The sequence below is a fragment of the Rana temporaria genome, chromosome 12 (assembly GCF_905171775.1).
Source record: "Rana temporaria chromosome 12, aRanTem1.1, whole genome shotgun sequence".
NCBI classification, from domain to species: domain Eukaryota; kingdom Metazoa; phylum Chordata; class Amphibia; order Anura; family Ranidae; genus Rana; species Rana temporaria.
Window position 1 is genome coordinate 138244105 of NC_053500.1, and position 24968 is coordinate 138269072.

General features: G+C 46.9%; 1 protein-coding gene across 5 annotated transcripts in view; it reads left to right on the forward strand.

The window, feature by feature from the left end:
- The window catches only part of AATK (apoptosis associated tyrosine kinase), a 64653-nt gene that overhangs the window by 25027 nt on the left and 14658 nt on the right, over positions 1-24968 (forward strand). For all 5 annotated transcript variants that reach the window (XR_005744497.1, XR_005744498.1, XR_005744499.1 and 2 more), the window contains exons 5-9: positions 2035-2122; positions 2468-2601; positions 7974-8058; positions 15297-15418; positions 20865-21014. Coding sequence is in view for 1 of the 5 variants with exons in the window: in XM_040330943.1 (XP_040186877.1) it covers positions 2035-2122; positions 2468-2601; positions 7974-8058; positions 15297-15418; positions 20865-21014 (579 nt within the window). In the remaining 4 variants the exon portion in view is untranslated. The remainder of the gene's footprint in view (positions 1-2034; positions 2123-2467; positions 2602-7973; positions 8059-15296; positions 15419-20864; positions 21015-24968) is intronic.

Below are 24968 nucleotides of genomic sequence, written 5' to 3' on the forward strand. Positions count from 1 at the left end.
TGAGTTCCCGGGTCTGTACCCCCCGCTGTGCCCATTATGAGGGGTTCCCACCATCCCTGTGCGGAGTTCCCGGGTCTGTACACCTGCTGTACCCATTATGAGGAGTTCCCACCATCCCTGTGCTGAGTTCCCAGGTCTGTACACCTGCTGTACCCATTATGAGGGGTTCCCACCATCCCTGTGCCGAGTTACTGGGTCTGTACACCTGCTGTGCCCATTATGAAGGGTTCTCACCATCCCTGTGCTGAGTTCCCGGGTCTGTACACCCGCTGTACCCATTATGAGGGGTTCCCACCATCCCTGTGCTGAGTTCCCGGGTCTGTACCCCCCGCTGTGCCCATTATGAGGGGTTCCCACCATCCCTGTGCGGAGTTCCCGGGTCTGTACACCTGCTGTACCCATTATGAGGGGTTCCCACCATCCCTGTGCTGAGTTCCAAGGTCTGTACACCTGCTGTACCCATTATGAGGGGTTCCCACCATCCCTGTGCGGAGTTCCCGGGTCTGTACACCTGCTGTACCCATTATGAGGGGTTCCCACCATCCCTGTGCTCCCAGGTCTGTCCACCCGCTGTGCCCATTATGAGGGGTTCCCACCATCCCTGTGCCGAGTTCCCGGGTCTGTACACCTGCTATGCCCATTATGAGGGGTTCCCACCATCCCTGTGCTGAGTTCCAAGGTCTGTACACCTGCTGTACCCATTATGAGGGGTTCCCACCATCCCTGTGCTCCCAGGTCTGTCCACCCGCTGTGCCCATTATGAGGGGTTCCCACCATCCCTGTGCCGAGTTCCCGGGTCTGTACACCTGCTATGCCCATTATGAGAGGTTCCCACCATCCCTGTGCTGAGTTCCTGAGTCTGTACACCCGCTGTGCCCATTATGAGGAGTTCCCACCATCCCTGTGCTGAGTTCCCAGGTCTGTACACCTGCTGTACCCATTATGAGGGGTTCCCACCATCCCTGTGCCGAGTTACTGGGTCTGTACACCTGCTGTGCCCATTATGAAGGGTTCTCACCATCCCTGTGCTGAGTTCCCGGGTCTGTACACCCGCTGTGCCCGTTATGAGGGGTTCCCACCATCCCTGTGCTGAGTCCCTGGGTCTGTACACCTGCTGTGCCCATTATGAGGGGTTCCCACCATCCCTGTGCTGAGTTCCGGGTCTGTACACCTGCTGTGCCCATTATGAGGGGTCCCACCATCCCTGTGCTGAGTTCCCGGGTCTGTACACCCGCTGTGCCCGTTATGAGGGGTTCCCACCATCCCTGTGCTGAGTTCCCGGGTCTGTACACCTAATGTGCCCATTATAAGGGGTTCAAACCATCCCTGTGCTGAGTTCCCGGGTCTGTACACCTAATGTGCCCATTATAAGGGGTTCAAACCATCCCTGTGTGGAGTTCCCGGGTCTGTACACCTGCTGTGCCCATTATGAGGGGTTCCCACCATCCCTGTGCTGAGTTCCCGGGTCTGTACACCCGCTGTGCCCGTTATGAGGGTTTCCCACCATCCCTGTGCTGAGTTCCCGGGTCTGTACACCCGCTGTGCCCGTTATGAGGGGTTCCCACCATCCCTGTGCTGAGTTCCCGGGTCTGTACACCCGCTGTGCCCGTTATGAGGGGTTCCCACCATCCTTCCTGGATACCCAAAGCTTGAGGTGGAGGGGCAGAGTCAGAAGCTGTGGGCAGTAGATCTTGCTGTTGGAGTATCTGTGGCTCCACCTACAAATGATCACTTTTTGGTAGAGTGATCCTTTAATAATCAAATATACAATTTCTCTTAGAGGAGCCATTCACACATTTCGGCGCGTTGACGTGCCGCGTTTGGCGCCCTTTTTTTTAAAATGAACGTAATGTACACTGACGGTAAAAAAATAGGTGCGTTTTTCATTGTTCGCAGTGACGTGCGCTGTGCGCTCCGATGCGCAAGAATGTGCGTTGACGTTCGTTTGGCTCGCGGTTTCCGCAGCGCCAGTGATGTGAATGAGCCCCAATTATTGATCGGTATTTATATAAATTGTATCTTTTCTGTCCTCAGAGTCCTCCAGCACCCCAACCTTCTTCAGTGCCTGGTGCAATGTACGGAGATCACCCCCTACCTGCTGGTGATGGAGTTCTGCCCCCTGGTAAGTGGCGAGCACCCATTGGCGAAGAGACCTAGGCGCCAATATAGTCACCCCCTCCCCCTGAACCTGAGCTCCGTCCACCTTCGATTATCTAATATATTGATAGCGGTGCTGCTGGGAATTGATCATCCAGTGCTGTTCCTTTAAAGGGACAGTACCGCGATATTATTTAGGCTGGTTGTGGCTAGTCTTTTTTGTTTTTCTGTGCAGTTTATCCACATATTTGGGGCACTGAGTGGGCGGAGCTTCAGAGATCTGGTCCCCCCCCGACATGCCAACGACCCCGCAGATTTCCCATCACCTGCAATGGCATCCATAGACTTACACCGATCTTCGTATTTCCAGGGGGACCTGAAGGAATATCTGCAGAGCTGTGCGGCCTCCGAGTCCACCGCGCCGGACCCCCTGACCCTGCAGAGGATAGGCTGCGAAGTGTGCTGCGGGCTGCTCCACCTACACAAGAACAACTTCACACACAGGTCAGGAGGAGGAGCCTCAGGGTTGTGCCGCTTATTATGTTCGTGGTTATCTCGCTGCGTAAATTGACGGCCCTATATAAGTACCTTAATAATCTTATTTGATCTTTATTTTTGTATCTTTCTTTTCTTTTGCCTTTTCTGCTATTTTTTTATTCTTGGCGTCATTTTTCATTTAATTTAAAAAAAAATTTTTTTTTTAAAGAATTATCTTATTATTATTATTATTATTATTATTTTTTTTAAAGAATTATCTTGTTATTATTATTATTATTTTTTGCATCATTTCTTTTTTTTACCACTGTACTTTTTTTTTTTTTTTTTAACAAGAAAACCTCTGTACTTTTTTAATTAACCCTTCTATTTCCGCATGTATCTTTTTTTTTTTTTTTCATGCCTACCCCATTTTTACATTAATTTCTTTATAATTTTTTTCCCATTTTTATTTTTCTGTTTATTCATTTTTTTATTTTTGTGTAATGTAATAGGATCCCTTGCATTTTTTATTTATTTTTTCCACCAAAAAGATTTTTTTATTTAGATTACGTAGAACAATGCATACAGTGAAAACATAACAACAAATGTTTTTTGCGAAATTCCAAGGCATATAGATTTACCATAAGTACAAAATGGTTATCAAGCCTGCAAGTATTCCAACCCCACCGTCTAGAACAAGTGGGGTGTGTCAGAACTGTAAATGGTAGCCTAAGGGAAATGTTCTATCCCTTGTATATTTATATTATTATTTTAGAGATTATATTTTAAAATATATTTATTATATATGCATTTTTATAATACATATCTATATCTATCTATCATATATATATATTATATATATATATATATATATATATATATATATATATTTTCTTTGCGTAATTTCTTATTTAATTTAAAAAAAAAAAAAATTTTTTAATTATCTTGTTATTATGATTATTATTATTATTTTTTGCATCATTTCTTTTTTTTACCACTGTACTTTCTTTTTACCAAGAAAAAGAAATATACACATATATACATACATACACATAGAAAATTAATATACTTTAAAATATAAAATATACTTAAAAATATAATCTATAGAAATAAATTATTATTTTTTGTATATATTATTATTATTAATAGTAGAAATAAATAATAATAATATTTGTTTATACTTCTATGTAAAAAAAAATATATATATATTTTTTGTATATATAATATATACACACACATATAATAATATATATGTGTGTGTGTGTGTATATATTATATATACAAAAAATATATATATATTTTTTTTTTACATAGAAGTATAAACAAATATTATTATTATTTATTTCTACTATTAATAATAATAATATATACAAAAAATAATAATATTTGTTTATACTTCTATGTAAAAAAAAATATATATATATATATGTGTGTGTGTGTGTGTGTGTGTGTGTGTGTGTGTATATATTATATATACAAAAAATATATATATATTTTTTTTTTACATAGAAGTATAAACAAATATTATTATTATTATACTATTATTATTCATTTATATTATTATTAATAATGATAATATATACAAATAATAATATTTATTCCTATATTACGAGGGGGTCTTCAAAAAGTTTTCACACTTTTATACTTTCGTTACAAACAGTGAAGGCAGGAGGAGTTTTGCTAATGGCATTAAAAAAATGCAATGATGCTGGGAAAAATGCATCGCAAAGGAAAGGCGACTATGATGAAAATTGATGTAATTTTTGTTTTTTTCATTATTTTTTTTAATTAATCTAGTTTTATTTTAAATTTTCATACACAAATTATACAATTGATAGCATACATATGCCAAAAATGATCAAAAAAACATACTGCAATATAAAAATGTACGTAATATCTAAAAAATATTTAATTCTTAATAAAATGAGAAATAAAAAAAAGTGTGGAAACGTTTTGAAGAACTTTCTTATTATTATTTCTCTTTATACATTATTTTTATCATTAATATTATTTGTATACATTTTTTATTATTATTATTTTTTTTTTATTAACATAAAAAAAATTCCAGTATTTTGTTTCATGCTCCTTTTTTTCCCTTCATTTATTCTCTCTTCTATCGCCATCCTTTTTTTAATTCTCCCTTCATTTTCCTAATTTCATATTTTTTCCATGTCCCATGTGATCTTCTTTTTTTTTTTCTTGCTTTTTTCATAACATTTTTTATATAAATGTATTTTTTTAGACATTCTTTCATAACATATTTAATTTTTTCCCCCCTTTTTTTTTTTTCTCTTTTTTTCTCTCTTGCATAACTTTTTTTATGCCCATTCAATTTTGCTTTTAAATTTTAATATAATCTTTTTTTTTTTTAGAACGTCTTCTTTTATAACATATTTAATTTTTTCCCTTTTTTTTACACTCTTACATAACTTTTTTTATGCCCATTCAATTTTTCTTTTACATTTTTTTATATAATATATATTTTTTCTTTTTTTGAACGTCTTCTTTTACAACATATTTTATTTTTTCCCTCTCTTACATAACTTTTTTTTTATGCCCATTCAATTTTTAATTTTTCTTTTACATTTTTTTTTTATATAATATTTTTTTTTTCTTTTTTAGAACGTCTTCTTTTCTAACATATTTTATCCCTTTTTTTTCTCTCCTACATAACTTTTTTTTATGCCCATTCAATTTTTCTTTTACATTTTTTTATATAATATTATTTTTTTCTTTTTTAGAACGTCTTCTTTTATAACATATTTTATTTTTTCCCTTTTTTTTTTTTCTCTCTTACATAACTTTTTTTATGCCCATTCAATTTATCTTTTACATTTTTTTATATAATTTTTTTTTTCTTTTTTAGAACGTCTTCTTTTATAGCATATATTTAATTTTTTCCCTTTTTTTTTTTTTTTTTCTCTCTCTTGCATAACTTTTTTTTAATGTCCATTCAATTTATAAACATTATGTTTCTTGTTTCAGAACCCCACCCCCCTGACCCCCCCCCCTTCCTCGCCGCCATCATAGATCTGATATTGTGCAGTTACTTATGTGTTTATGTTTTGTTTGCCTTTCTTTTATCTCCTTTGCCTTGTATATTTATCTCTTCCCAACATTGGGCGCTCTCCCGCCACAGCCGGCGTTCCCCGGCACATCTCTGGACGCCTCTCTCGGTTTGTCCCCTGGAACAATATCCTGATGCTGACTGAGTGGGACATGCAGGCTCCAGCATCAGTGATTTTGTTGCAGGCGGCACGCAAAGCTCCTGGCCTCCCGGACAGCAATGTGACTCTTTCTACACGTCTCTTATTATTACCGAGTGACATCAGAGCTGTAATCGGCTTATTAACATTAGCAGCCTACCAGATGCGCTAATCCCTACGCCACACACGTAAAGGAGAAGAGCAGTTTAATGGAAGAGGAGATTTGTTTTGCTGATGAAATAACCAATTAGCACTCATTGTGTTCTCCTCAAAGGAGGGAAGATGAACAAAGTTACACTACATGGCCTCAGATGTGATGGGGGTTCAAGTGCTTCCAGTGAGGGGTCCTGGTAATCCTCCATCATACAAAGACATTCTAGACAATTGTGCAACCAGTTTAGTGAAGACCCCTTTTCTGTTCCTGGTGTGACCAGTTTTGGTGTGGAGGAACCGGAGTGTCCTGCACAGAGCCCTGACCTCACCGCAGTGGCGTCACTAGGGTTGGTGTCTCCCGGTGCGGTAAAACGTGGTGTCACCCCCCCCCTCTGTCTAGGCTGCCCAGCACCAAGCAGGCAGCGCACGGGGCGCACCCCAAACCAGCCCCTGTAAATGATAGTATAGGGCAGTATAGTGGCAGGTTAGGGTAGTATAGAGTGGTATAGTGGCAGGTTGGTGTAGTGGGGTGGTATAGGACAGGTTAAGGTGGTATAGGGCATGTTGGGGTGATATAGGGTAGTTTGGGGTGGTATAGGGCAAGTTAGGGTTGCATAGGGCAGGTTGGGGTGGTATAGGGCAAGTTAGGGTGGTACAGGGCAGGTTGGGGTGGTATAGTGCAAGTTAGGGTGGCATAGGGCAAGTTGGGATGGCTTTGGGCAGGTTGGGGTGGTATAGGGCAAGTTATGGTGGTATAGGGCAGATTGGGGTGGTACTGGGCAAGTTAGGGTGGCACATGGCAAGTTGGGGTGGCATGGGAAAGTTTGGGGTGGTACAGGGCAGGCTGTGGTGGTACAGGGCAGGCTGGGGTGGTATAGGGCAGGCTGGGGTGGTACAGGGCAGGCTGGGGTGGTACAGGGCAGGCTGGGGTGGTACAGGGCAGGCTGGGTGATACAGGGCAGGCTAGGCATGTCAGCTCAAAAAAATAAATAAATAAAATAACGGGATGGTGTCACCCCTCTAGCGGGTGTCACCCGGTGCGGACCGCACCCCCCGCACCCCCCTAGCAACGCCTCTGCCTCACCGCTACTTTTGGAAGACCTTTGGTATGAGGTCTTCTCATACCAAAGGTGTTCAGTAGGTTTGAGGACATGGAGGAACTGGAGTGTCCTGCACAGAGCCCTGACCTAAACCCTACTATTGGAACATCCCTATCTGCCCTTACCATTACTGAGATGGATTGGAACACTGATGGTAAGTCAGGTCTTCTCATCCAACATCAGTACCTGCTCTACTGGCCATAGGCAGCAAAATGTTCCAATTCACCCCAAAGGTGACAAGTAGAGTTGAGGTCAGGGAGGGGGTCTGTGCTGTAGGGAGGGGGTCTGTGCTGTAGGGAGGGGGTCTGTACTGTAGGGAGGGGGTCTGTACTGTAGGGAGGGGGTCTGTACTGTAGGGAGGGGGTCTGTACTGTAGGGAGGGGGTCTGTACTGTAGGGAGGGGGTCTGTACTGTAGGGAGGGCTTCTGTACTGTAGATAGGTCTGTGTAACATGCAGAGGGTACAGGACATTATAGACAATGTGATGGAAGCTCCACCCCCCCGGGAAGTACTGGGAAATCTTGTGCTTCGATTAAACAGAAATAGATTTATGGAGTGTTTTATAAAAAAAACTATATATATATTTTTGAATGTTTTTCATTTAACTAAAATGGAAAATACAGACTTTTGCCACTAGATGGTGCTGCGAGATGTAGAAAATTCTAGTGGCCACATGCATTTTAAATCGATGAAAAACATTCGACCAGCACAGGAAAATTGCCTAATAGCATTTGTTATTTGCCCCATTCATAAGGAATGTACATGAACTGTCACTGGCCAAATGGCTTTGCAAATGTTGTTTATAAACGCACCCCTATGACAGGTGAAGTGTTTTGTGACTTGCCGGGGGGGGATCTCCTCTGCGGTGGGGTGTACAGTAAGTCCGCCTTGTATAGAGTTCTGCTTGTCTCACACAGTCTTCCTTCCTTCCAATACTCAGCGACCTCGCCCTGCGCAACTGTCTCCTGGCCGCCGATATGACGGTGAAAATCGGTGACTACGGGGTGGCCCATTCCAAATATCGGGTAAGTAGAAATGCATCTATTAAATAGCAGCCGCTATTCACCAATCCAGAGGCAAGTTCAAAGTGGGATAAAAAATGGCGACTGCTGGGGGGGGGGGGGGATTAGTGCCCCCAGCCTCATTGCCCAAGCCTGTATCTTATAAACCAGGGGTCTCAAACTGGTTGCAAGTCCCATCATGCCTCTGCCTGAGAGAGTCAGGCTTTGTAACTGTCAGCCCTGCAATGCCTCATGGGACTTGTAGTTTCGCAACCAGTTTGAGATCCCTGTTATCAGGCATATGCCCGGTGGGCCGTGGGCCGCAGGTCACGTCTCTGTAATTTAGGGGGGGGGGGGGGCTGTATGGGCTGTATTGCAGAGGGGGTCTGTATTGCAGGAAGGGGGTCTGTACTGTAGGGAGGGGGGTCTGTATTGTAGAGAGGGGGGTCTGTATTGTAGGAAGGGGGGTCTGTATTGTAGGGAGGGGGGTCTGTATTGTAGGGAGGGGGGTCTGTATTGTAGGGAGGGGGGTCTGTATTGTAGGAAGGGGGGTCTGTATTGTAGGGAGGGGGGTCTGTATTGCAGGGAGGGGGGTCTGTATTGCAGAGGGGGTCTGTACTGTAGGGAGGGGGTCTGTACTGTAGGGAGGGGGTCTGTACTGTAGGGAGGGGGTCTGTATTGTAGGGAGGGGGGTCTGTGCTGTAGGGAGGGGGTCTGTGCTGTAGGGAGGGGGTCTGTACTGTAGGGAGGGGGTCTGTATTGTAGGAAGGGGGGTCTGTATTGTAGGGAGGGGGGTCTGTATTGTAGGGAGGGGGGTCTGTATTGTAGGGAGGGGGGTCTGTATTGTAGGGAGGGGGGTCTGTATTGTAGGGAGGGGGGTCTGTATTGTAGGGAGGGGGGTCTGTATTGTAGGGAGGGGGGTCTGTATTGTAGGGAGGGGGGTCTGTATTGTAGGGAGGGGGGTCTGTATTGTAGGGAGGGGGGTCTGTATTGTAGGGAGGGGGGTCTGTATTGTAGAGAGGGGGGTCTGTATTGTAGGAAGGGGGGTCTGTATTGTAGGGAGGGGGGTCTGTATTGTAGGGAGGGGGGTCTGTATTGTAGGGAGGGGGGTCTGTATTGTAGGAAGGGGGGTCTGTATTGTAGGGAGGGGGGTCTGTATTGCAGGGAGGGGGGTCTGTATTGCAGAGGGGGTCTGTACTGTAGGGAGGGGGTCTGTACTGTAGGGAGGGGGTCTGTACTGTAGGGAGGGGGTCTGTATTGTAGGGAGGGGGGTCTGTGCTGTAGGGAGGGGGTCTGTGCTGTAGGGAGGGGGTCTGTACTGTAGGGAGGGGGTCTGTATTGTAGGAAGGGGGGTCTGTATTGTAGGAAGGGGGGTCTGTATTGTAGGGAGGGGGGTCTGTATTGCAGAGGGGGTCTGTACTGTAGGGAGGGGGTCTGTGCTGTAGGAAGGGGGGTCTGTATTGTAGGAAGGGGGGTCTGTATTGTAGGAAGGGGGGTCTGTATTGTAGGGAGGGGGTCTGTACTGTAGGGAGGGGGTCTGTACTGTAGGGAGGGGGTCTGTACTGTAGGGAGGGGGTCTGTACTGTAGGGAGGGGGTCTGTATTGTAGGGAGGGGGTCTGTATTGCAGAGGGGTCTGTACTGAAGGGAGGGGGTCTGTACTGAAGGGAGGGGGTCTGTACTGTAGGGAGGGGGTCTGTGCTGTAGGGAGGGGGTCTGTGCTGTAGGGAGGGGGTCTGTGCTGTAGGGAGGGGGTCTGTGCTGTAGGGAGGGGGTCTGTGCTGTAGGGAGGGGGTCTGTATTGTAGGGAGGGGGTCTGTATTGCAGAGGGGTCTGTACTGAAGGGAGGGGGTCTGTACTGTAGGGAGGGGGTCTGTGCTGTAGGAGGGGGTCTGTATTGTAGGGAGGGGGTCTGTATTGCAGAGGGGTCTGTACTGTAGGGAGGGGGTCTGTACTGTAGGGAGGTCTGTGTAACACGCAGGGGGTCCAGAACTGTTAGGAGGGGGGGTCTGTGTAACAAACTGTGGGGTGCTGTGTAATGTAAAGGGGTCGAGCGCTACAAGGTGCTGGAACCCCACATCCCATCATTAACCGCGGCGGCTCCTCCGAAAAGCGATCCGCTCTTTTTCAGCTTTTCCAGCAGTGTTTGACAGGCGATAAAGGAGGAGATATGTTGCCTCCTCACCTCCTGATTTAACCTGCTAATTGCTGCGCCGCAATCACATGAATGGTGTGACCCCCCCCCCCTCCCCTCAATGAAATGCAAAAGTCCTATTCGGCGGCACCGCCCGACGAAAACGGCACGCTGGTTAAGTTTTACCACCGCCGTAATAAGCCTGGGGCCCCTTACAGGTGTAATGCAAAAAAAAAATGTGAGGGGGGCCAGCCGAGCCTGTAAGGGGCCCTGGAGACCACCGGGCCCCTTACAGATGTAATGCAAAAAAAAAACGTGAGGGGGGCCAGCTGGGCCTGTAAGGGGCTCTGGAGACCACCGGGCCCCTTACAGATGTAATGCAAAAAAAAAATGTGAGGGGGGCCAGCCGAGCCTGTAAGGGGCCCTGGAGACCACCGGGCCCCTTACAGGTGTAATGCAAAAAAAAAATGTGAGGGGGGCCAGCCGAGCCTGTAAGGGGCCCTGGAGACCACCGGGCCCCTTACAGGTGTAATGCAAAAAGAAAAAACGTGAGGGGGGCCAGCTGGGCCTGTAAGGGGCTCTGGAGACCACCGGGCCCCTTACAAGTGTAATGCAAAAAAAAAAATAATTAAAAAACAAAATAAAAAGATTGAGCTGTGTTTTTACCACCTCCCCCTTAAAGCTGCTATGGCAGTGGATGGGGGGTATTCATATGTGATCGGTGGCAAGTTTCGCTGCATGTGACCCATTCAAACGAATGGGGAGGTGCTGTGCAAACTCTCCGTCGCGGAGGGCGTGTTTGTTCCGCAAAATAAAAAAAAAATGGGGCTAAAACAGGAAGTGAGGAGGGGCCACGTTGTCCCCTCACCGGCTGGCAATCGCCTCTGAAAAGCAATCCGAATGCAGATTGCTTTTTTTCTGAGGTGTGGCAGGATTAGACACATGTCCAAACCTCACTTACAGTTGAGCTGTGTTTTTACTGCCCCCCCTCCCCCTGTTGTTTCCCCTTATAATACAAATGTACCGGGGGAGGGGGGGGGGGGGGATTAGCCAAGTGCAAAAATTATCCACACAGGCAGTACCGCCCACCCGAGCGAGGGTGCCCTGCAATGTGGTTGTGGTGTGGGGTTCAAGGAGTTAAAAACAGGAAGTGGGGGAGGTGAGGCAACGCCTTCTCACTGCCTGTTAAATGCTCTCTGATGAGTGATGAACCCGCACTGGATTCGCAGGGTTTCCCGCACCGCGCCAGCCTCAGGCTTGGGTTCACACTGGTGCCGTGCGGGAGACCCTGCGAATCAAGAGCAGGTCGCATTGTCGCCCGCTGGCAGTTCACACTGCTCTATGCGAGCCGCTACGGGTGTCGATAGAAAGTTAATGACAACTCCAGATCGGTTGGCAGATCGCAGTGCGAAATGTCAATTCGCATCGCGTGGGTGTGAACACGCCGTGCGGACCGAGAAAAGCATTCCTGCGCGATTTTGGGTCCGAATGCGATGCAAATTCAGCCATTCAATCTATATAACTAAATTTGCATCGCATAGACGTCGCATGTGATCTGCACAGCAGTGCCGTGCGAGTCGCATGCGATGTCTGACCTTGCGTTAGTTTGAACCGGACCCCTTAGGCTCCGTTCGCATCTGAGTGCACTTGAATCGCGCGATCCTGCCCAGGACTCCACGACAAAACGGGGATGTGTTTACAATGCCATTCTTTCTCAATGGCACCCTAAACGCGGGGGGTTTTATTTATTTATTTATTTTTTTTGCTGTGATTGTCGAGAAACAAAACGCGTTAAAATCGCAGCAAAAAAAAACCGCAACAAAAAATGCTCCTGGCCTCTGTGCCAAGATTTGTGTTGCGTTTTTTTGCTGCTATTGTAGCACATTTTTTTTTCTTCGACAATCGCAGCAAAATCGCACTGCTTTTTAGGGTGCCATTGAGAAAGAATGACATTGTAAACGCATCCCCGTTTTTTTTTTTGTCACGATTCTGGAGCTGCGGGCAGAACCGCGCGATTCCCAGTACACCCGGAGCCTAAGGGGCTGGCTCACACTAATGCAATGCAAATTCAGTTATACGAATGCAGCCTAATGAATGGTGCTTCCCTACAAAAAAAAAAGCAAAAACAAAAAAATTTGAAAAAAATAATTTAAAAAAAGCTAAAAAAATAACAAAAACAGCTAAACATTAATTAAAAGAAAGGTAAAAACATATTATAATTTTTTTTTTTAAGTAAAAAAAATATGGGCCAGATTCACAAAAGAGATACAATGGCGTTTCTCCTGATACGCCGTCGTATCTCTGTTTCTAACTATGCGACTGATTCATAGAATCAGTTACGCATAGATAGGCAGAAGATCCGACAGGTGTAATGGACTTACACTGTCGGATCTTAGGATGCAGTACCGCGGCCGCCGCTGGGGGGAGTTCGCGTCGTAAACCAGCGTCGGGTATGCAAATTAGAAGTTACGGCGGACCCACGACGGATTTTCACGTTCGCTACGTCTAGTCTAGTTTCCCGTCGCAAAGTTAGTCGTCGTTTTAGGTGCCCTAACTTTAGTCAGCAAGCGTATTGCTGTCTAAAGTATGGCCGTCGTTCCCGCGTCGAAATGTAAAAATCAACGCCGTTTGCGTAAGCCGTCCGGGAATGTGGAATTACGCTACGCGCGTCGCCGTTCGAAAAATTACGTCACGGCGCGCAAAGCATGACGGGAATTAGGAAACGGAGCATGCGCAGTAGGTCCGGCGTGGGAGCGCGCCTAATTTAAATGGCTCACGCCCATTTGAATTGGCCCGCCTTGCGCCGGCGTAGTTTTCATCGCAAGTGCTTTGTGAATCATTCACTTGCGATGAAAACTTGCGGCGGTGTAACGTATCTATGATACGTTACGCCGCCGTAGTTCTATGTGAATCTGGCCCTATGTAAATAAAAAAATAAAAACGTGATGCAGCAGCGATAGCTGCTGCACCACGTTTTTCTTTTTTTCTTTACATTTTTTTATTTTTTTTTTTACCTTTTTTTTATAATTTGTTTTTACCAAAATAACAAAAACGCTAAAAAAAAAATCAAAAGAAAGGTAAAAACAAATTATAAACAAATTATAAAAAAAAAATTAAAAAGTAAAAAATAAAATAAAAACGTGGTGCAGCAAGCGACAGCTGCTGCACCACGTTTTTATTTACCTTTTTTTTTTTTTACTTTTTTTAAAAAAAAATGCACCTTTTTTTTATAATTTGTTTTTACCTTTCTTTTATTTTATATTTTTTAGCTTTTTTTGTTATTTTTTTAGCTTTTTAAAAATTATTTTTTTAATTTTTTTTTGTTTTTTTAATTTATTTTTTAGCTTTTTTTTACGCTCAGGTGTGAACAGAGACCGTGCAACAATGTATCCCTAAACACGCCAGTTAACAATACTGCATGCGTTTTTAAGAACGTTGCATGCATGCATTCCATGCAAAAAAATACGCAAATTAGCACCCACATAAAATGCGCAATAAAAAGCCAAATTAAAAATGAAATAAAATCTGTAACCGATTTGCAACCCTATAAAAAGCTCCCAGGTCCCTGGAGATCGCTGCACGCCAGGCCGCCCTCAGACATTCCCGTTACTACGTTGCACGCCTCCAGTGTTCCGTAACCAAGTGCAAAAATTATCCACACAGGCAGTACCGCCCTCCCGAGCAGCCTAATGAATGGTGCTTCCCTACAAAAAAAAAGCTAAAAAAATAATAATAATAATAAAAACAATTTAAAAAAAAAATACATTTAAAAAAGCTAAAAAAATAACAAAAAAAGCTAACAAATAAATTAAAAGAAAGGTAAAAACAAAAAAAAAGCTAAAATAAAAATAAAAAACTTAAAAAAAAATGCCTAATGAATGGTGCTTCCCTACAAAAAAAAGCTAAAAAAAACAATTAAAAGAAAGGTAAAAACAAATTATAAAAAAAGCTAAAAGAATAATAAAAAACGTAAAAAAATAATGGCTAATGAATAGTGCTTCCCTACAAAAAAAAGCTAAAAAAAAAAAAAAAATTAAAAAATAATTAAAAGGTAAAAAATAAAAAAAAGCTAAAAAATGTATTAAAAGAAAGGTAGAAACAAATTATAAAAAAAGCTAAAAGAAAAATAAAAAAACGTAAAAAAATGCCTAATAAATGGTGCTTCCCTACAAAAAAAAGCTATAAAAAAAAAATTGAAAAAAATAATTTTTAAAAAGCTAAAAAATAAAAAAAAGCTAAAAAATAAATTAAAAGAAAGGTAAAAACAAATTATTAAAAAAGCTAAAAGAAAAATAAAAAACGTAAAAAAAATGCCTAATGAATGGTGCTTCCCTACAAAAAAAAGCTAAAAAAATAAAAATAAAAATTAAAAAAAATTATTTTAAAAAAGCTAAGAAATAAAAAAAAGCTAAAAAAATAAATTAAAAGAAAGGTAGAAACAAATTATAAAAAAAGGTATTTTTTTAAAAAAAAAGTAAAAATTAATGTAAATAAAAAAGAAAAACGTGGGGCAGCAGCTGTCACTGCATTACGCTCAGGTGTGAACAGAGCCTTAAAAAGGCCGTGCAACAATGTATCCCTAAACACGCCATGCGTTTTTAAGAACGTTGCATGCATGCATTCCATGCAAAAAAAAAAACCGCAAATAGGCACCCACATAAAATGCGCAATAAAAAGCCAAATTAAAAATGAATAATCTGTAACCGATTTGCAACCCTATAAAAAGCTCCCAGGTCCCTGGAGATCGCTGCACGCCGCCAGGCCGCCTTCTCTCGTTGTCACCGTCTCCGACATTCCCGTTACTACGTTGCACGCCTCTCCCGTGTTCCGTAACCAAACACCCTGGCGCGGTGCCAGCTTGTCCCCCGGCTTGTGCCAGCAGAGGCACCAAGCTGGCCAGATTAAGGAAGGGGAGGAGGATGAGGCACTGTTCCATCACAGAGCACGTCTCTGCCCCAAAGGGGAGGAGGGGACTCGGCGTTAACCTCTACCAGGGTGAGTCAGACGTCGGCTGATCCTCCAGGAGGAGGAGGAGGAGGAGGAGGAGGTTTGGTTGGTGGTGGTGGGGGCCGAGTAGGAAGCAGCACAGGAAAGGCTTGTCAGTGTTGTCTGAGTCTCTGTGTTTTGCAGGATGATTACCTGGTGACGTCCGACCAACTGTGGGTCCCTCTGCGCTGGATCGCGCCGGAGCTCATTGATGAAGTACACGGGAACCTCCTGGTGGTGGACCAGACCAAGACCAGCAACATCTGGTAGGACGTCCGCCTGTCTCTCTGCCTTGTTTTGTCACTGGCCCTCAAACCCGTGCCCTGGGTGGAGCCACGGAGCCCAGCGTGTTTTTCTGGCCGCGGGCGCCACCAGCTCGCCTCGGGGGGTTTTCCGCCTCTTCGGCAGGACCGGGGTGGCCGGCCGTTCCCAGGGGAGCTTCAAGGAGACGTCCCTGAATTTTTTTTATTTTTCATTGTTGATGAATGTAATCCCGATCACAGTTCATTGTAGAAGGTGGGGGGGGGTTCTGTTTTTGGAGGTCTTCTGTGATTGGTTGAACTCTATGTGCCTGTAACTTTTATTACCAAATTATAGGAACTATTTTTAACCACCTAAACCCCGGACCATTTGGCTGCCCAAAGACAGGAGCACTTTTTTGCGATTCGGCGCTGCGTCGGCGCCTTCTTTCCCCCACAAATAGAGCTTTCTTTTGGTGGCATTTGATCACCTCTGCGGTTTTTATTTTGTTTGCGCTATAAACAAAAATAGAGCGACAATTAAAAAAATAAATAATAATAATAAATATCCCCCCAAAAAAAATAGTTTTCCTCAGTTTGAGCCGATACGTATTCTTCTACATATTTTTGGTAAAATAAATCGCAATAAGCGTTTATCGATTGGTTTGCGCAAAAGTTATAGCGTCTACAAAATAGAGGGTAGTTTTAATGGCGTTTTTATTAATATTTTTTTTTTTACTAGTAATGGCGGCGATCAGCGATTTCTTATCGTGACTGCGACATTATGGCGGACACTTCGGACACTTTTGACGCCATTTTGCGACCATTGTCATTGATACGGCGATCAGTGCTAGAAAAATGCATTGATTACTGTGTAAATGACACTGGCAGTGAAGGGGTTAACCAGGAGGGGGCGCTGAAGGGGTTAAGTGTGTCCTTAAGGCGTACAAAGACCTTTTGGACAATTTCATGCTCCCAACTTTGTGGGAACAGTTTGGGGACGGCCCCTTCCTGTCGCTACATAACTGCGCACCAGTGCACAACGCAAGGTCCATAAAGACATGGATGAGCGAGTTTGGGGTGGAGGAACTTGACTGACCTGCACAGAGTCCTGACCTCAACACCTTAGGTCTGTTATACCCTCCACACTCCTCTCCTGTACACACTGCCCACTGTCATACCCTCCACACTCCTCTCCTGTACACACTGCCCACTGTCATACCCTCCACACTCCTCTCCTGTACACACTGCCCACTGTCATACCCTCCACACTCCTCTCCTGTACACACTGCCCACTTTCATACCCTCCACACTCCTCTCCTGTACACACTGCCCACTGTCATACCCCCCACACTCCTCTCCTGTACATACTGCCCACTCTCATACCCTCCACACTCCTCTCCTGTACATAGTGCCTTTTATCATACACTTCTCTCCTGTACATACTGCCCACTGTTATACTCTCCACACTCCTCTCCTGTGCATACTGCCCACTGTCATACCCCCCACACTCCTCTCCTGTACATACTGCCCACTGTCATACCCTCCACACTCCTCTTCTGTACATATTGCTCACTGTCATACCTTCCACACTCCTCTCCTATACATAGCGCCCACTGTCATACCCTCCACACTCCTCTCCTGTACATACTGCCCACCGTCATACCCTCCACACTCCTCTCCTGTACACACTGCCCACTGCCATACCCTCCACACTCTTCTCCTGTACATACTGCCCACTGTCATACCCTCCACACTCCTCTCCTGTACACACTGCCCACTGTCATACCCCCCACACTCCTCTCCTGTACATACTGCCCACTCTCATACCCTCCACACTCTTCTCCTGTACATACCGCCCACTGTCATACTCTCCACACTCCTCTCCTGTACATACTGCCCACTCTCATACCCTCCACACTCCTCTCCTGTACATACTGCTCACTGTCATCCCCTCCACACTCCTCTCCTGTACATACTGCCCACTGTCATACCCTCCACACTTCTCTCCTGTACATACTGCCCACTGTCATACCCTCCACACTCCTCTCCTGTACATATCGCCACCCACTGTCATACTCTTCACACTCCTCTCCTGTACATACTGCCCACTGTCATACCCTTCACACTTCTCTCCTGTACATAGTGCCCACTGTCGCACACTCCACACTCTTCTCCTGTACACACTGCCCACTGTCATACCCTCCACACTCTTCTCCTGTACACACTGCCCACTGCCATACCCTCCACACTCCTCTCCTGTACATACTGCCCACTGTCATACCCTCCACACTCCTCTCCTATACATACTGCCCACTGTGACATCCCCCACACTCCTCTCCTGTACACACTGCCCACTACCATACCCTTCACACTCCTCTCCTGTACACACTGCCCACTGTCATACCCTCCACACTCCTCTCCTGTACATACCCCCCACACTCCATCCTGTACATACCACCACCCACTGTCATACTCTTCACATTCCTCTCCTGTACACACTGCCCACTGTCATACCCCCCACACACTCCTCTCCCGTACATACTGCCCACCATCATACCCCCCACACTCCTCTCCTGTACATACGGCCCACCGTCATACCCTCCACACTCCTCTCCTGTACATACGGCCCACTGTCATACCCCCCACATTCCTCTCCTGTACATACTGCTCACTGTCCTACCCTCCACACTCCTCTCCTGTACATACTGCCCACTGTCCTACCCTCCACACTCCTCTCCTGTACATACTACCCACTGTCATACCCTCCACACTCCACTCCTGTACACACTGCCCACTGTCATACCCTCCACACTCCTCTCCTGTACATACTACCCACTGTCATACCCTCCACACCCCATATACACACAGTGTGGTGTGTGTATATGGAGAGGAGAGGAGTGTGGTGTGTATATGGAGAGGAGTGTGTATGAGGAGAGGAGTGTGGTGTGTATATGGAGAGGAGTGTGGTGTGTATGAGGAGAGGAGAGGAGAGGAGTGTGGTGTGTATGAGGAGAGGAGTGTGGTGTGTATGAGGAGAGGAGAGGAGTGTGGTGTGTATGAGGAGAGGAGTGTGGTGTGTATGAGGAGAGGAGTGTGGTGTGTATGAGGAGAGGAATGTGGTGTGTATGAGGAGAGGAGTGTGGTGTGTATGAGGAGAGGAGTGTGGTGTGTATATGGAGAGGAGAGGAGTGTGGTGTGTATATGGAGAGGAGAGGAGTGTGGTGTTTATATGGAGAGGAGAGGAGTGTGGTGTGTATGAGGAGAGGAGTGTGGTGTGTATATGGAGAGGAGTGTGGTGTGTATATGGAGAGGAGAGGAGTGTGGTGTGTATGAGGAGAGGAGTGTGGTGTGTATATGGAGAGGAGAGGAGTGTGGTGTGTATATGGAGAGGAGAGGAGTGTGGTGTGTATGAGGAGAGGAATGTGGTGTGTATGAGGAGAGGAGTGTGGTGTGTATGAGGAGAGGAGTGTGGTGTGTATATGGAGAGGAGAGGAGTGTGGTGTGTATATGGAGAGGAGAGGAGTGTGGTGTGTATGAGGAGAGGAGTGTGGTGTGTATATGGAGAGGAGAGGAGTGTGGTGTGTATGAGTAGAGGAGTGTGGTGTGTATATGGAGAGGAGTGTGGTGTGTATATGGAGAGGAGTGTGGTGTGTATATGGAGAGGAGTGTGGTGTGTATATGGAGAGGAGTGTGGTGTGTATATGGAGAGAAGAGGAGTGTGGTCTCCATATGGTCCGTTCCTCTCTGTCCTCTCCGGTTGGGTGGAAGGGGGACAATGATCGGCGTTGTGTTGGGGTTGGGGGGGGGTGAAGAGCGCGGGTTGGGTGTGGATACTGGCACAGGCCTTGTCTTCTGGTAATTACAAGTTCTATGGGTGACTGCGAGTGAGTCGGAGTTCACAAAGTAAATAAACAAGTGCAGACAAAGGAGCTCAGTGTGCCGGGGACGGGCCGGGGGGAGCGATGGAAAGAGAATAGAATGATCGCTCCCGGCGTGTGTGACGCCGTCGCTGTCTGGCTGCAGGTGCAGCGTCACAATGTTCTGGTCTTTCGGTGGGTCGGGGTCTCGATGCATCCTTGTACATTCCAGCATTCTGTAACATTCCACTAACTACATGGGGAGGATTCTGATGCAGCAGGGGGAGTGAGACTTCTGATGCAGCAAGGGAAAATAATCACATGGTGAAACTTTCACGCAGCAGGGGAAGTGAGATCTCTCATTCAGCAGAAGGGTTGGAATTGTAGATGCAGTTGAGGTAGACCACCAACTCCTGCTGCATCAGAGGTCTCCCTTCCCTTGCTGCATCGGAGGTCTCCCTCCCCTTGCTGCATCGGAGGTCTCCCTCCCCTTGCTGCATCAGAGGTCTCCCTTCCCTCGCTGCATCAGAGGTCTCCCTTCCCTCGCTGCATCAGAAGTCTCCCTTCTCTTGCTGCATCAGAGGTCTCCCTTCCCCTTGCTGCATCAGAGGTCTCCCTCGGCTTGCTGCATCAGAGGTCTCCCTTCCCCTTGCTGCATCAGAGGTCTCCCTTCCCCTTGCTGCATCGGAGGTCTCCCTTCCCCTTGCTGCATCAGAGGTCTCCCTTCCCCTTGCTGCATCAGAGGTCTCCCTTCCCCTTGCTGCATCGGAGGTCTCCCTCCCCTTGCTGCATCAGAGGTCTCCCTTCCCTCGCTGCATCAGAGGTCTCCCTTCCCTCGCTGCATCAGAAGTCTCCCTTCTCTTGCTGCATCAGAGGTCTCCCTTCCCCTTGCTGCATCAGAGGTCTCCCTCGGCTTGCTGCATCAGAGGTCTCCCTTCCCCTTGCTGCATCAGAGGTCTCCCTTCCCCTTGCTGCATCAGAGGTCTCCCTTCCCCTTGCTGCATCGGAGGTCTCCCTTCCCTTGCTGCATCAGAGGTCTCCCTCCCCTTGCTGCATCAGAGGTCTCCCTTCCCCTTGCTGCATCAGAGGTCTCCCTTCCCCTTGCTGCATCAGAAGTCTCCCTTCCCTTGCTGCATCAGAGGTCTCCCTTCCCCTTGCTGCATCGGAGGTCTCCCTTCCCTTGCTGCATCAGAGGTCTCCCTTCCCCTTGCTGCATCAGAGGTCTCCCTTCCCCTTGCTGCACCCCCCACCCAGAAATCTTATGCCGAAGGTCTCCACCAACTCCTGCTGCATCAGAAGAGACTTCCGGTATATGAGTGAAGGAGTGAGACCCCTGATGCAGCAAGGGGAGCGAGACCTCCAAAATAATGATGAAAGGTTGACTTCTAATGCAGCAAAAGGAGTGAGACGTCTAAGGTTTTATGAATGCTATTAGCATGTTGATGGGGGTGGGGGGGGGGGGGGGGGGGGCCAAGGAAGGTAAAATTATAAAAATATCAGATTTGGTTTTATTACATAGCACTTTATCAGTGTGCGGTTATTCGTTGTGCGCGGTCGCTCCCCTCCCCCCCTCCAGCTGGTGACACCTTGCCTCATTTCCCCCCCATATACAGGTCCCTGGGAGTCGCACTCTGGGAGCTCTTCGAATTGGGCCGCCAGCCCTACGAGACGTATTCCGACCGCCAGGTCCTCAGCTATGTCATCAAGGAGCAGCAACTCAAACTACCGAAGCCGCAGCTCAAGCAACTGCAGTCAGACCGCTGGTAAGAGACGCACAACGGTGGCACCGCTTAGGGGTCAGTGCCAATGTGATGGGGACGAGGAATTGGGGGGGGGGGGGGGGCGGGGATGTCCGAAAACATTACAAAAGTAAAAACAAAGTGAAGAAGAAAAAAAATGTAATGGACACAAAATAAAAAGATAAAAAACCTAAATACACCCTTAAAAAAAAATAAGAATACAGTATAAAGAAAGAAAAAGTTCCAGTTTAGTGAAATCAGTGCTATCTGCTCATGCGCCCGGTATATACTGATGGGGGATCCAATACCCAGAAAGGAGAGACTGATACTGATAGGGGATCCAATACCTGGAAAAGGGGATACAAATAGGGGATCCAATACCCAGAAAGGAGAGACCAATACCGATGGGGGATCAATTACCGAGAAAGGAGAGACCGATGCCAATAAGGGGATCCAATACCTGGAAAGGGAATACCAATAGGGGATCCATTATTTGCAAAATGGAATACTGAAAGGGGATTCACTACCTGGAAGGGGATACTGGGAGATCCATTCCCTGGAAAGGGAATACCGATAGGGGATCCGTTAATTAATTGGAAAGGGGATATAGATGGGAGATCCATTCCCTGGAAAGGGGATACCAATAAGGGATCCTTTAATTACCTGTAAAGGGGATACTGATAAGGCATCCATTATTTGGAAAGGGGATATCAATAGGGGATCCACTCCCTCGGAAGGGGGATACCGATGGATTCATTTCTGGAAAAGGGATACTGAAAGGGGATCCACTACCTGGAAATGGGATACTGATAGGGGATACCAATACTGATAGGAGATCCCTTACCCAGAAAGGGGATACTGATAGGAGATCCATTACCCAGAAAGTGGAATACCAATACTAATAGGAGATCCATTACCCAGAAAGGGGATACTGATAGGGGATCCATTACCTGGAGATGAGGGATACCGATACTAAAAGGGGATCCATTAATTATCTGGAAAGAGGATACAAATAGGGGATCCTTACCCTCGGAAAGGGGATACCGATGGGGGATTCATTTCTGGAAAGGGGGATCCACTACCTGGAAATGGGATACTGATAGGGGATCCATTACCCGGAATGGGGATACCGATAGGGGATCCATTACCTGGAAATGGGATACCGATAGGAGATCCATTACCTGGAAAGTGGATACCAATACTGATAGGAGATCCATTACCCAGAAAGGGGATACTGATAGGGGATCCATTACCTGGAAATGGGATTCTGATGGGGGATACTGATAGGGGATCCATTAATTACCTGGAAAGGGGATACTGATAAGGGATCCATTATCTGGAAAGAGGATACAAATAGGGGATCCTTACCCTTGGAAAGGGAATACTGATAAGGGATCCATTATCTGGAAAGAGGATACAAATAGGGGATCCTTACCCTCGGAAAGGTGATACCGATGGGGGATTCATTTCTGGAAAGAGGATCCTCTACCTGGAAATGGGATACTGATAGGTGATCCATTACCCGGAATGGGGATACCGATACTGATAGGGGATCCATTACCTGGAAAGGGGATACTAATAGGGGATACAGATACTGATGGGGGATCCATTACCTGGAATGGGCATAGCGACACAGAACTCCAGCAGGGAAATCTCATTGTTGGGGGATCTGTTGGCCTTTAAAACTACTATGACATCACAAGCTCTTCTGCGTAGATTTGAGAGCCTCGTGCACAGTGCACGCTCCTAGTTAAAAATGAGAATATACCTGAGAAAAGTGTGAAATATAACAGGGAACGGCCCCCATTTCCCCAAGTTCACATAGAAGCCAGGCTTCCAGGCCAATACTAGAAACCTTCACGGTTCTTCCCATAAAATTAAGCTCATTTACTTGATTTAACAAACCTCTGGGTTCTGATGTCACAGAGACGAAGACGCATCGGCAACCTTCTCACCTGATTGGTCTTCTTAAAGGCCGTATCCACCCACAAGTGATTTTCCAGTATTGCGTAGTTGCTGGCGTCTTGTGTCTCTGGGGAGCCCATTGATGAACTCAGCCCAAGTGACGGCGTTACCCTCACCCGGTGAAAGTTGTAGATTGCAGAACGGGGGAAGCCCATCTGGTAGAGTGATACCAGGACTAGGGGGGGTGGAGGGGAGCAGGTTTGCACCAGGGCAATCCTACGGTTAGAGAATCCAGAGGCCTCTTAACCACTATGAGATTATAAGCACGTTGGATGATGTTTGCAAACTTTCTATACAGAGGACCCTTCTTCGGGATGGAAAGGTTGAGAAGCACGTTATGCACACAACAGGGAAATCGGGAACATGCAGTGAGCGCATCATCATGGAAACTTCTATTCACCAGGGAAATTAGCAGCACGCGGTAGGCATGGATGTGTCACTAGAGAACGGATCCATCCTATTAAACACTATAGAAACTGGCAGAGCTCAGTCTACGTTCTTCCATATCCACGTCCAAGAATATTGCGGAGTCACCGATTCCACACAGGAGGGGAGGATAAAACACTGATGTACTGTAGAGGTGTAGAGATCTCCCAAGGGGTCTGGCCGCCCAGATGGGATGGGGATTCCTGGGGTCTGTCCACCCAGATGGGATGGGGATTCCTGGGGTCTGTCCACCCAGATAGGATGGGGATTCCTGGGGTCTGTCCACCCAGATGGGATGGGGATTCCTAGGGTCCGTCCACCCAGATGGGATGGGGATTCCTGGGGTCTGTCCACCCAGATGGGATGGGGATTCCTGGGGTCTGTCCACCCAGATGAGATGGGGATTCCTGGGGTCTGTCCACCCAGATGGGATGGGAATTCCTGGGGTCTGTCCACCCAGATAGGATGGGGATTCCTGGGGTCTGTCCACCCAGATGGGATGGGGATTCCTAGGGTCCGTCCACCCAGATGGGATGGGGATTCCTGGGGTCTGTCCACCCAGGTGAGATGGGGATTCCTGGGGTCTGTCCACCCAGATAGGATGGGGATTCCTGGGGTCTGTCCACCCAGATAGGATGGGGATTCCTGGGGTCTGTCCACCCAGATGGTATGGGGATTCCTGGGGTCCGGCCACCCAGATGGGATGGGGATTCCTGGGGTCTGTCCACCCAGATGGTATGGGGATTCCTGGGGTCCGGCCACCCAGATGGGATGGGGATTCCTGGGTCTGTCCACCCAGATGGGATGGGGATTCCTGGGGTCTGTCCACCCAGATGGGATGGGGATTCCTGGGGTCTGTCCACCCAGATGGGATGGGGATTCTTGGGGTCTGTCCACCCAGATGGGATGGGGATTCCTGGGGTCTGTCCACCCAGATGGGATGGGGATTCCTGGGGTCTGTCCACCCAGATGGGATGGGGATTCCTGGGGTCTGTCCACCCAGATGGGATGGGGATTCCTGGGGTCTGTCCACCCAGATGGGATGGGGATTCCTGGGGTCTGTCCACCCAGATGGGATGGGGATTCCTGGGGTCTGTCCACCCAGATGGGATGGGGATTTCTGGGTCTGTCCACCCAGATGGGATGGGGATTCCTGGGGTCTGTCCACCCAGATGGGATGGGGATTCCTGGGGTCTGTCCACCCAGATAGGATGGGGATTCCTGGGGTCTGTCCACCCAGATGGGATGGGGATTTCTGGGTCTGTCCACCCAGATGGGATGGGGATTCCTGGGGTCTGTCCACCCAGATGGGATGGGGATTCCTAGGGTCTGTCCACCCAGATGAGATGGGGATTCCTGGGGTCTGTCCACCCAGATGGGATGGGGATTCCTAGGGTCTGTCCACCCACATGGGATGGGGATTCCTGGGGTCTGTCCACCCAGATGGGATGGGGATTCCTAGGGTCTGTCCACCCACATGGGATGGGGATTCCTGGGGTCTGTCCACCCAGATGGGATGGGGATTCCTGGGGTCTGTCCACCCAGATAGGATGGGGATTCCTGGGGTCTGTCCACCCCGATGGGATG